This window comes from Tilletiopsis washingtonensis, assembly GCF_003144115.1.
Source record: "Tilletiopsis washingtonensis strain MCA 4186 unplaced genomic scaffold FA09scaffold_20, whole genome shotgun sequence".
In the NCBI taxonomy this organism is placed as follows: Eukaryota; Fungi; Basidiomycota; class Exobasidiomycetes; order Entylomatales; genus Tilletiopsis; species Tilletiopsis washingtonensis.
The window spans coordinates 79098-91353 of NW_020312017.1; the positions used below are offsets into that span (position 1 = coordinate 79098).

Genomic DNA, 12256 nt, shown 5'->3' on the forward strand with positions numbered 1-12256 from the left:
CGCGCTTCTTGTGGCACTCTCTCTCTCTCTCTCACCCCCTCCCTCGCCGCGCTGTTACGCCGTCCGCGCTTCTTGTGGCACTCTCTCTCTCTCTCTCTTACCCCCTCCCTCGCCGCGCTGTTACGCCGTCCGCGCTTTTTCTGGCACTCTCTCTCTTCGCTCCGCGCTGTCCCGCCGTGCTCGCTTCGTGTGGCTCCTTCTCTCTTCGCTCCGCGCTGTCCCGCCGTGCTCGCTTCGTGCGACACACTCGGCTGTTTCCCTTCGCGCCGTCCCGCCGCACCCTCGTGGCATTTCTCTGCTCTTCGCCCGGCGCCAGCACGCCGCGGCGTCTTGTTGCTCAATTTCCGTTGACCTGTTTGACTGACACCGCTCGCGCTACAGAGAAGCGGACGACGGGCTGGAACGTACCAGCCCAGCAAGTTCGAAGTGCGCATCGCAGCAGGAGCATCGCCTGCGATCGACACGGCAGCAAGCTCAGGATCGCCTTCGACTCGTGCAGCAATCGGCACGGCGACGAGTGCGGGCTCGCCTTCCGACACCACAGCAAGCACGGGCGCGTTCTTGCCTCGTGCAGCGCCGGGCACAGCGTCAAGCGCAGCAGAGTCGAAGCACGCAGCCGCCTCACTGTTGGTGAGCGCGGCGAACCATACTGCGCCCTCCGCCTCACGTGCAGAGGCAGCTGGCGCAGACGGCGCAAAGAGCGCAGCTCCGTGGCCTGAGGAGGGCCAGAGGGCATCTCTTCCAGTCTCTCGCTCGCCATGCGACAAGAACGGCAGCGAGATGTCGCGCGACGAGGCACGGCCCATCTCCGACGAGTCTCGGCGTGCCTCTGAGCTCGAGGCTCGCTCGACGGCGCTGCACTTCACCGGCTCGTCTGCGCCGCGCGCAGGAGACGGCACCAGGCGCGATGAGGCACAAGTTATGTCCGACAATTCTCGTCCCACCTCCGGGTCCGAGCCTCGCCCGACGGCGCTAGACACGCCTGGCCAGCCTGCGCCGCGCGTGGGAGGCAGTAGCGAGATGCTGTGCGATGAGGCACGGCCGGCCAACGAGGCTCGGTCCGTCTCGGCCTCGGCTTCGGCCTCTGGGCACGCGTCCGCCACGGCTCCCATCGTCATCTCCGACGACGACTCGTCGTCCGGCTTTGTCATGCCAGCGATCGACTCGCGCCCATCTTCGCCGCAGCGGACAGCAACAGTAGAAGTCGAGATGCTGTGCGACGGCTCGGAAGGCCGTCGCAGCTCGAGCGACGCGCCCGGCAACGTACCGGCTGTTGGCCTGCGCCCTGCCTCGCCGGTGCCGGCCTGCGACGCGCCGGCACCGGGCATCGTGTCCGCCCTCGCTCCCATCGCCACCTCCGCCAACGACTCGTCGTCCGACCCTGACCTTCCCGCGATCGACTCACGCCCGCCTTCGCCGCCGTCAGCAGCTGCAGCTGGTGAGACGCCGTGCGACAAGGCCCTCATGGCCGACGCCTTGCTCGACGCGCCCGGCGACGTGCCGGCCGACAATTCGCGCCCTGCCTCGCCGGTGCCGGCCCGCGATGCACCGGCACCAGCGGCACCAAAGAGCGTGCACTGGTCGTCTGAAGTCTCGAGCACAGCTGCCGCGAAGGAGAAGGGCACGTCGGCGGCGAAAGTCGCGGCGGAGGGCACGGACACGTCCTCGAGCACGGCTACCGCGCTGGAGAAGGGCGCGTCGTCAAAGGTTGCGGCGAAGGGCACGGACACGCCGTCGAGCAAGGCTGCCGCGCAGGAGAGGAGCACGTCGTCGAAGATTGCTCGCACAGGCACGCCGTCGAGCAAGGCTGCCGCGCAGGAGACGAGCACGTCGTCGAAGATTGCTCGCACGGGCACGCCGTCGAGCAAGGCTGCCGCGCAGGAGACGAGCACGTCGTCGAAGATTGCTCGCACGGGCACTCCGTCGAGCAAGGCCGCGAGCACGACTAAAATCAAGACCAAGGCCAAGGGCGAGAGCACCAAGGAGCTTGCCGCGAAGTGGGGCGTGCCTCGGGCCGAGGACATGGCCGAGTTCTCGTACAAGATCAGTAAAATAGACGGCGTCAATTGGACGGACAAGGACCGCATTGCCATCAAGGCTACGATCGACAAGCAGTTTGATGCGCTGTACAACGATGGGCTCCGTGGTGAGGAGCTGAAGCTCAGCATGATGTACAACGAAATCATTGCGCTCAACACCCGCCTCGACAAGAAGGTGAGTTCGGAGCCACGGAGCTACCAACCGCGGCTGACTCTCGCCGTCAGGGCCCTGGCGCCGCTGCCGCCGCAGCCCACAAGCTGGTGCCATACACCCGCGTCGTCTACAAGCTGATGCTCGTCTATACCAACATCTACGGATTCGACAGTCTCGCCAGCAAGCATGTCGACGAGATGTGCGAATGGCTGACCGAGCATGCATAATAGTCAGACCTGCCCTCGCATCCAGTCGCGAATTCGCATGTCCCGCGTCACACTCGCCCTCGTCTCTCGAATCAGATCGATCTTTTGTGCGACATGCCGTGCTGGAGGTGCTGCTGCGCAAGCGAGCGGAGGCACACGCGACGAGGACAGGCAGAAGAGGGTTGGAATGCGGCGGTCGGAGAAGAGCGGGCTGGAAAGGATCATGCTCGGACGGGTGCGGCCCGGCAGTACAGAGGCGCGTGGGGGCTCGTATGCGAGAGAACGACAGGGGAAGAGAATGAAGGGGGGCGGGGGCGCAGAAGCGCAGGAAAGAAGCGGGGACGATGCGTGTCGTGCTTGCTGTCTTGCCGAGTCCGTGATGGGCATGGCGCAGGACCGAGCGAGCGAGCGAGCGAGCGGGCGAGAGGAGACATGCTGCTCGAGGGAGCACGGTCAGCATGAAGCGCAGACCCAGGTGCAGACACGTACGATGGATGGGAGGGGAAGGAAGCGCGGCGCCGGTGCCGATTGGGCGAGCGGGCGAGAGGAGTCAGGCTGCTCGAGGGAGCACGGTCAGCATGAAGCGCAGACCCAGGTGCAGACACGTACGATGGATGGGAGGGGAAGGAAGCGCGGCGCCGGTGCCGATTGGGCGAGCGGGCGAGAGGAGTCAGGCTGCTCGAGGGAGCACGGTCAGCATGAAGCGCAGACTCAGGCGCAGACACGTACGATGAGTGAGAGGGAGGGAAGCATGGCGCAGTGCTCTTCAAGCGAGCGACGGGCCTTGGAAAGAAGAAGGGATCGGATCAATCTTTCTGTGCGCGTCACAGCTACTGCGGGCGCGAGCGCGGAAAGCGGCGCGCCAACTCCTTGAGCCGGCCCGACGCCCCGGGCTTGACCTCCTCTGTCCACTCTAGTCCCTCCGCCTGAGCCGCACCCGCGTGCTGGGCAATGAGTGCCATGGTGGCAGAGTTGCGGTGGCGACCGGCCCTAGATCACGGCGCACAGGTTCAGCGAGCGTGCAGCAGCTGTCAGAGATACTGCCAGCCCTGGCACTCACGGGCCGGGGGGCGCAGTGAGCCTCAAGGGCGGCGCTCTGCCTGCAGCGCGGCGTCCGGTGCTTGACGTTTCAGCGGCCGCCGACGCCTCCACAACCTCGTCCTCTGACTCGTCCGCTGCGGATCGACCGCGCGTGCTGCTCGGACCGGCGTGGAGACGAGCGTCTGTAGCCGCGAGCGGCTCTCGCATCTCGAGGTACGCCGAATCGAAGCATGCCTTGTGGTCCTGGTACTTGCCGTTTCCACGCCAAGCGGGATCCTCGTGAAATTTGCGCGCGGCGAGGCGGATGTCGAGCACCGTCGCCTCAAGGGTCTCGGCTCTGCTGTGCCACAGTTGAAGAAGCATGTCTTCGCTCTCGTCCTTGAACGACGGCATCTTAGAGGCGCGAGCGATGCACGCCTTGCTACTTGAGGGCTCCTGCAGCAGCGCAAAAGACATATCCAGCCTCTGCAGGCGGGTGGAGCTGATGGATGTCAGCATGGCATGACAAGCGTTGCCGTTGGTGACCTACAGCTTGAATGCCTTTACCGTTGCAGGGACTGCCGACGGCCTCTTCATCTCGTGCACTCGCAGAAGCGCTGACTCGAAGGCGTCCAGCCTCTCTGCCATCCTAGCAGGTGGCGCCTCGAATGCCCGAGCAGCCCAATCATCCACAGTCTCAGTTGTCTCTCCGTCGCACTCGTGAGGAGGGGGGACGCGCCTGCCCGTCAGAAAGTTGTTTGCAAAGGTGTCGGGCAGCGAAGCCAAGGTCTCGTGCATGGCTACGTCTCTAATGTGCTGCACTTCGCGAGAAGGCATACCGCTGCCATGGCTCACGGTCTTCTTGTTCTTCATGAGTGCGGCGAGGATGAGGGAGAGAGAAGGTGCTGGTGCAGTCGAGTGGTGAAGAGAGGGGCACGGCTGTCCGTTCTGCGCGCGGCAGCAGCAGGCCGCACTGTGCGCGCAGCCGCACCGTGCGCGCAGCCGCACGAGACGCGCGCGCGCAGCGTGTAGAGTGGCGTGTCACTTCAGGCGCAGGCACGTGCTCGCTTGACTGCCTTGACGCACCTTCTGGCTCGTCGCCGCGCACGGCCGCTCCATTGCGATCCAGCGGAAGTGGGCCAGAGAAAGAGCGCCGGACTCCTCACGCGGGGCTGCTGCGCCCTTTCCCTCTTGACCCTCACCTCTCATCATGCCTCCCAAACTTGATCCCTGCCGTCACGATGCAGCGTTTGCCAAGCTTTGCTTCATTGGACAGCACACGCCGGCTCTGACTGGTACGTTGCAGCAGGCGAGGGCGCAGGAGACAGTGGTGATTGCGGGCTTCATGGAGCGGTCACGCTTGTACGCAGCAGCGACAGACAGAGTGCAGTGTCGCGCCACTGCCTCGGCTCTGCTGTGAGGCGGGACCTGTGCGCGGAGGGGGAGGGGGACAAGAGGAGCGTTGCCATTGTTGCTGACACGGGTTTCAGGTCTGTTCGACGTCGACGACGCATCTGTGACCTACCGGCCGCGCAAAGGCTCTCTTCCCGCGTTCCCGCCCGAGGCGCTTGCGAGTGGAGAGGCCTACCGCCGCACCTTCGACGAGGCCATGGACGCCCAGCCTGTACTGGCAGCAGCAATAGCCGCCGCTACAGCTGCCAAGGCAGGCCCGATCCCCGACAACAAGCTCGGCTCGCCTGCATCCTACCTTCCGCTCATCTCGCGGACGCAGCTGATCAAGATGGCCGGCAAGCTGCCACCGGGCACTCTGGGCGCATGCGTTTACGTGGTCCCAAGGCCCGGCGGCGGCTTCTACCTTGGGCAGACGGGCAACGCCTACGATCGCTCCAAGGGCCACGCAACTGCACTGCGCAAAGCCTTCTCCTCGGCAGTGCGCCGCCAACATCGCCTCGTGCCGTTCTTACTCCCGACTCAGCTCAAGACGGTGAAGACGAGGCTCTTCAACATGCTCTTCCTCGAGCATCTCGTGATCCTCTTCAGCGGCGCGACACTTCAAGAGACCGGCGGCGCCAACCGTCGCTGCGTGGACTTCTCTCACGGCCGCCTTTTCACTGGGCCCCTCAACAAGCTGCTGTTTCGAGACCTGTACATGTCCACGTTCAACAAGGTCAGTGCGCGCCTCATCAGGCTTTCGACGCGTGCTGCTGAGATCTGCTCCCTCCCAGGTCTGCAAGACTGGCCACATGCTGAATGCCGCAGAGCGAAGTCGCTATGGGGTTACGGTCAGCAGCCAGGCGGTGAGCGGGCCGCATTTTGTCGCCGAAAGCGCATCCTGACACCAACTATCTGCCCAGATGCGCGCAATCTTTCATGGTCGGTATTACCAGGCTTACACGCAGGGCCTGCCGCCACAGGACAAGGCATACGCGCAGTACGCTTTGCACCTGGACGAGAGAGCAGAACTTCGCGAGTTCATGCGGCAGTCGGAAATTGAGGAGGCAAAGAAGGCCGGCGCTTCGAAGCCGCGCCTATACGGGGCCGCTCGGCGGGAAGCCGAGGAGGCGGAGATGAAGGCCTGCGACCGGATCATCGACTCGCGAGACTCGACGCAGGACGAGAAGCGCGAGGCGATGAGGAAGATCGTGGCTCAGGGAGAGCGCGACGAGCGCGAGGCGCGATTCATCGCGCGGCGCGATGCGCGCGAGGATCCGGTCCAGCGCCAGCAGCGCCACGACGAGATCGCCGACGAGATTCGGCGTGCTCCGGAGCGGGCGGAGATGCGGCGGATCATGGCTCAGGAACGGCGTGTAGAGCAGAACAAGGAGGCAGATCGCCGCCACAAAGCGAAGAAAAGGGCAGAGCGCCTGGCCGGCCCGTGAGCAGCTCGGGCGCGGGCCGCCGCGCAATGTGCTTACCCTGTTCATGCCTCAGGTCCCGCTGAGATTGTCCGCCGCGAGCCTCGCGCAAGCTGAAGCCACGTCCGACACCGCCGGTACTTCTCTCTCTTCCCGTTTCCTTCTCGTCCGCAGCACACGACCGTGCGCCCCGTGTTCTCGTCACTAGCACATGCTTCTGCACTCGTCGATCAAGGAGTGGGCAGACGTGGGCATGTCTCGCCAGTAATCGCAGTTTCTTCCTCTCTTCGCTGGCGGCGTGCGAGTGAGAGCAAAGTGACAGCCACTCCATGTGCTGCGGCGCGCTTGCGACGGCAAGAGTGAAACAGAACGCCCTGCAGGCGCGATTTCTACGAGAAAAAGTTGCACTTAGTCCGGGATAAGGGCCGGGAGAGAAGGGTCTTGTGTGCGGCACGGCGACGAGAGCGCAAAGTCGGGCGCAGCGCTGCTCGCGGCCCATGCGCGTCGTCAGCTGCCGCCACCCTGAGCAGCGACAACACCAGTTCCCACGGCATTCTACGCGTCGCGCGTGAGCAAGAGCGAGCGGCACGTGCACGCCCGCCCGTGGCTCGTTGCTCTTCCCTGCAGCTCTTGCCCTGCGCTCTGGCGCTGGCGAGCAGCGCGTGCGAAGGCCGGGCGCCGCGACGGCAGTGAAGCGCAGACGGGCACTCCGCCCGAAGGCTGCACCTCGGTGGCCTGAGACTGGAAGAAATGCGATTAGAGGCCGCGTGCAGAGACGGCGAGGAGCCTAGGTACAGTTGCGCGATGCGGGCGGACCGGGCTAGGCGGATGGAGCGATGCGGAAGGCAGGAGCGCGATGGAGCGCACAAAGCAAGCAGGCAACAGAGCTAGGAACTCTATCCGACGTTTGGCTATGCACTGCAAGAACGTGCACAGCGGTGGAAGAAGAGGCAAGCAGGGGCTGCAAAGGGTGATGTGAGTCTAGACGCCCTATGAAGAGAGACCTGCTGACATGGTTGCGCCTGCTGCAGGCGCATGGGGAAATGTTCTGGTCGCTTGCCGCCGTTTTCTCTCCACAATGGGCGCTTGACCTGCCGGAAGCCGATGAGCAGCCCGGCGTTCTGCTCAACTGCGGGGCTCAGACAATGCTGGTGACGCTCCACGACAACGAGCAGTCCAGCACGTCTCAAGTGCTCCTTCAGCAAGGAGAGCTGCTCTTCTTCAACAACGAGCACATCAAATTTCGAGCAATGGCTGCAACGTTGGCGCCAGATTACTGGGGCGTGGCGTTCTACAAGTCTCAGACGAGACGAGACGTGTAAGACCGGGGGCTCACAAAGCTGAAGCGAGTGCACACGTCGTCGCAATGCCTCTCCACGGCCCACGGCTCTCGCGCTCTCCACCTCACTCGCTTTCCGGTGCCGGCGTGCGCTGAAGCGATTTCGAGCGACCCTGACTCTGAATAGTCTCCAGCTCAACTCGTGTTCCACCGCCTCCGGCTTCCCGGTCGCCTAGTTCATTCGCCTCGCTCGCGCTCCGACACGACGTTTCTCAACACGTCGACCGTCCTCGCCGCTCTCGACCGGCCCATCTGCGTCTCTGTCCCCTCATCTCGTCTCGTCTCGTCTCGACGCCTCTCCAGCCTCGCCGCCGAGCCTCAGTGCCGTCGCTCCTGATACGACGCGCGCCCTCAAGCTCTGTCTCGCCTCGTCATCCTTCTCGCCTCGTCGTTTTCCGATCCGCTCATCAAGTGTCGCTGTCGCCATAGCAAGCGCCGCCTCTCCATCTTCCACCTCTTTATTCCTAGCGATAACGCTACGCCATGGCGCAGCCACCGGCCATCAAGAGCTAGTCGAGCTCGCGCTTGCGCTCGGCCTCACAGCACGCCGCCGTTACAGGCGCCGTCGAAGGACCCTCGAACTCGTCGCCCTCTCTTACCGGTTCATACGACCACCAACCACCACTCATCTACCTTCTGCGCTGTGCTCGTCAAGAAACATGTCATTACCCACCCATTTCTAGCTCGTGACGTCCCCTCCCACTTCTCTTTCCCCGCCCGCCTGCCGGCCTAACCGACGTGGTGCAGCATGGCGTGCAGCGGCGGCAACTTCACCGCTTCCAGAGGCCCATCAGCTCGCTCTGCAGCTCGCGCTCCTTGCGCTTCTTCTCGAGCGACTCGACGCTGCGCACCGAGTTGAGAATGTCCGTCGTCTTGCCAAAGTAGACGTTCTTGCGAGTGGCGAGGTGGGTTCAGCGTGGATGAGCAGAGAGGGGCGGAGAAAGACAGACGAGGAAGAAGGAGTCGACGCCAGAGTGCAAAGGAGAAGGGCCAAAGGAGGGGGCTGCGGACGTCGAGAGCAAGCCGCACCCTTGCCCGTGCAGAGCTGCGACCACAGTGCCTCCTTCCGTCCGCGGCGTCATCCCGCACGGAATGGCCGCCCTTCTTCTCAGGGAGACTCTGCTGTCCTGCCGCGTGATCGGATGCTGCGCTCTCTGCCCTAACCGTCTCTCGGTCCTGACGCCTGGCTCTCTCTCGCCGCCAGACTCACCTGCAGTTGCCCACGCATCTTGCTCTCCATGTCCTCGATCATGCGCCCGAGATTGGCGATGTGCGCTCCGGGCTCTGGACAAGGCGCCGTCTCCTCTGCCTGTTGTCAGGAATACTGCCATGAGTGTCTCTCTCTCTTCGCCGACGCCAGTGTCTCTCGACTCTCACCTGCCGCGTCAAGCTGCCGGCCAACTGCACGCCCTCTGCCTCGCCCCGCTTCTCCGTCTGGCCGAGCCGCAGCATCACGGTGCTCGTGAGCTTGTACGACGGCTTCTTGCTGCTGCCGCTCGTCTCGAAGATGTGAATGCTGTCCCATGCGCCGGCCACGTCGCCGGCGGCCAGGTCGCTCTTGAGCAGCACGACGCCGGCAAAGGCGCCGGCCAGGTCGAGGTCCCAGAGATAGACGGAGGAGAGGCCCGTCTCGAAGTAGCTGTGCACAGCAGCCACCATGTCAGCTTCGCGCGGTGTGCCAGGGAGAGGGCAAAACAGACGCACAGCTGGCGATACGTGCCAAAGGCCTCGTTTGCGAGAATCTCGAGGCGCCGGAGCTCGGGACTGGGCTGCGTGCCCTCTGCCGCGGCCTCGTCGCCCTCGTCGGGCGGCAGCGGGGGATCGTAGGTGCTGCTCCACGGCGAGCGCCAGCTGTCGGCGTCGCGGTTGTAGTCGCAGGCCAGGTATTCGCGCCCGGCGCCCTCGGGCGAGTGGTCGATGCGCACCGCAAGCGGCTGGTCCACGGCCGAGTAGAGATCGTCGGCCAGCGCGGGACAGTGGGCGACGATCGTCTCGAGGTTGGCGGCGACGGCGGCGGGCGGCAGACGGCGCAGCAGGTCCAGCGCCTGGTCGAGGGGCTCGGCCATGCTGGCGAGTAGGAGGCGGGGATGGTGGGGCAAGGCGGAGGTGCGTGTGGCTCAGAGCAGGTCCAGGAGCCGCGCGCCGCCTGGGCGCCGTGTGCGCACGGGGCACCGCTGCCGTGCGCGAGCGACGCCGCCGTTCCCACGCTCGCAGCGCCGCCTTTCGCCACGCCCGCCATTGCCGGACTTGCGGCCTCGGCCACCGAGGGCGAGCCAGTCTAGTGCCATCGGCGTCTGCCACTGGCTCGCTCCACACCACCACCACCATGTTCGCGCTCGCACCCCGTCTCGCCGCCTCGCGCGCCGCCGCCGTGCCGCTGCGCAGCGTCGCCGCCGCGGCGGCCTCGAGCAGCCGCCTCTGCGCCGCGGCGCCCGCCTCGCGCGCCCTTCACGTCGCCCGCCGCGCGCCGCGCATGGCCGCCGCCGCGCCGCAGCCGCCGCGCCGCCGCCTCGCCACCGAGGCGCCGCTCAGCGGCACGTACACCTCGCTCACCGCCGAGCACATTCCCGAGCTTGCCGCGCTGCTCGCCACGCCCGCCACCTCGCTGCTCACCACGCTCGCGCCGGCGCGCGAGTGCGGCGTCACGCCCGTCGACGCCGCCGAGCTCGTGGCGTACAACCACGACTGGATGAACAAGTACCGCGGCCGCTCGGCGTGCGTGGTGAAGCCCAAGAGCACGGCGGAGGTGGCCGCCGTCGTCAAGTACTGCGCGCAGCAGCGCATTGCCGTCGTGCCGCAGGGCGGCAACACGGGCCTCGTGGGCGGCGGCGTGCCCGTGTATGACGAGGTCGTCATCAGTCTGGCGAACCTCAACAAGATCCGCAGCTTCGATGCCATCAGCGGTGAGTCGCTGGCAGGTGGCGTGTGGGCCATGTGATGCTGACGTGGTGCATGCTCTCTGCAGGCACCCTCGTGGCCGATGCGGGCTGCATCCTCGAGGTGCTCGACAACCACGTGGCCGAGAAGGGCTACATGATGCCGCTCGACCTGGGCGCCAAGGGCTCGTGCCACATCGGCGGCAACGTCGCCACCAACGCCGGCGGCCTGCGCTTCCTGCGCTACGGCTCGCTGCACGGCAACGTCCTCGGCCTCGAGGTTGTCCTGCCCGACGGCCGCGTGCTGGATGGCCTGAGCACACTGCGCAAGGACAACACCGGTGAGGCAGCAAGCAGCAGAGTGGGGCCTGCATCTTCGCCAGCGGCACTGACGCAACGTGCGCAACAACAGGCTTCGACTTGAAGCAGCTCTTCATCGGCAGTGAGGGCACCATTGGGCTGATTACGGGCGTGTCCATCATCACGCCGCGTCGGCCGTCGGCGTTCAACGTGGCCGTCTTCGGGCTGCCGTCCTTCGAGGCGATCCAGACGCTCTTCCCGCGCGTCAAGGCGCATCTTGGCGAGGTGCTGTCGGCGTTTGAGTTTTTCGATGCGGCGTCGATGACGCTTGTGCAGGGCCATGCGTCGCAACAAGTGCGCGATCCGTTCGAGGCCAAGCATCCCTTCTACGTGCTCATTGAGACGGGCGGCTCAAACAAGGAGCACGACGACGCCAAGCTGTCCTCACTGCTGGAGGATCTGATGGAGAACTCGTTGATCTCCGACGGCGTGCTTGCGGAGAACGAGACGCAGATTGCGGGCCTGTGGACGCTGCGCGAGGCCATTCCCGAGGCGGCCAACCGCGCGGGCGCCGTGTACAAGTACGACCTGAGCATGCCCGTCGACAAGATGAACGAGCTGGTCGAGGTGCTGCGGGCACGCTTTGAGGAGAAGGGCCTGCTGGGCGAGGGCAAGATGTTCAGCACCGTCGTGGGATACGGCCACATTGGCGATGGTGAGTCGGCGCCAAAACAGAGCGCCCCCCACCCCCCCTCCCCCGCGTGAGCGCTGACGAGCTCCTCGCGCGCGCGCAAGGCAACGTGCACATCAACGTCGTCGCCGACAAGTTCACGCCGGAAGCCGAAGCGCAGCTCGAGCCCTTCATCTACGAGTGGGTCTCTGAAGTTTCGTGCGTAACGCCGTCCCTGCGGCCCTATCTCCCTCCTCACCGCTCACATCTCTCCTTCCCTCGCTCTTTCTGCAGCGGCTCCATTTCGGCAGAGCATGGCCTGGGCCGCATGAAGGGCGAGAAGATCGGCTACAGCAAGAGCGACGTGAGCGTGGAGCTGATGCAGAGCATCAAGAAGATGCTGGATCCGCACCGCATCATGAACCCGGGCAAGGTGAGTTGGCGCTTGCCCGTTTGCTTGCTGGCTTGTCAGCGCGGAGCATGGCAAGAAAAGAAAAGTGGCTGTGGGCTGATCACGGAGTGGCACATCGCAGTATCTGCCCGGCGCATAGTCTGGCCGCAAGGACGCGACGTTCTCGACTCTCTCTCCTGCTGCTGCATCTCGCCCCGCCTTCACGATAGCAACGACGATCCTTGCTTCCACCCGACTAGCGCACACCCGGCATGATTACGTCGTTAAGCGGTGTCTGAGATTGCGCTGCGGTGGGGGGCGTGAGGAGAGGAACGTGGCGCGTATGTGTGTGCTGCGCGCGCGGAGAGGAAGTAAGGTGACATAATGGGACGTGAGGGGGTGGCCGAAGAGAGCGAGTGAGAACGGGGGGAGAATTCGAGAGACG

General features: G+C 65.0%; 4 protein-coding genes across 4 annotated transcripts; 2 read left to right on the forward strand and 2 right to left on the reverse strand.

Annotated features, from left to right (window-relative positions):
- Positions 1 to 3377: 3377 nt before the first annotated feature.
- Positions 3378 to 4367, reverse strand: FA09DRAFT_125079 (hypothetical protein). The gene is made up of 2 exons (XM_025739055.1): positions 3970 to 4367; positions 3378 to 3905 (listed from the first exon to the last, which is right to left on the reverse strand). Exons 1-2 carry the CDS (start codon positions 4290 to 4292, stop codon positions 3482 to 3484), a joined length of 747 nt encoding a protein of 248 aa, XP_025596049.1. The 5' UTR covers positions 4293 to 4367; the 3' UTR covers positions 3378 to 3481.
- Positions 4368 to 4558: 191 nt separating this feature from the next.
- On the forward strand, positions 4559 to 6521 carry FA09DRAFT_331735 (hypothetical protein). The gene is made up of 5 exons (XM_025743159.1): positions 4559 to 4714; positions 4910 to 5547; positions 5606 to 5677; positions 5735 to 6255; positions 6312 to 6521. Exons 1-5 carry the CDS (start codon positions 4630 to 4632, stop codon positions 6319 to 6321), a joined length of 1326 nt encoding a protein of 441 aa, XP_025596050.1. The 5' UTR covers positions 4559 to 4629; the 3' UTR covers positions 6322 to 6521.
- A 1752-nt stretch (positions 6522 to 8273) lies between these two features.
- FA09DRAFT_331736 (F-actin capping protein, beta subunit) lies at positions 8274 to 9652 on the reverse strand. Its single transcript, XM_025743160.1, has 4 exons — positions 9279 to 9652; positions 8952 to 9213; positions 8785 to 8883; positions 8274 to 8464 (listed from the first exon to the last, which is right to left on the reverse strand). The coding sequence occupies exons 1-4, from the start codon at positions 9638 to 9640 to the stop codon at positions 8345 to 8347; spliced, it is 843 nt and encodes a 280-aa protein (XP_025596051.1). The 5' UTR covers positions 9641 to 9652; the 3' UTR covers positions 8274 to 8344.
- Positions 9653 to 9915: 263 nt separating this feature from the next.
- On the forward strand, positions 9916 to 12256 carry FA09DRAFT_311441 (hypothetical protein). The gene is made up of 5 exons (XM_025740662.1): positions 9916 to 10477; positions 10540 to 10791; positions 10863 to 11465; positions 11546 to 11639; positions 11715 to 12256. The coding sequence occupies exons 1-5, from the start codon at positions 10048 to 10050 to the stop codon at positions 12085 to 12087; spliced, it is 1752 nt and encodes a 583-aa protein (XP_025596052.1). The 5' UTR covers positions 9916 to 10047; the 3' UTR covers positions 12088 to 12256.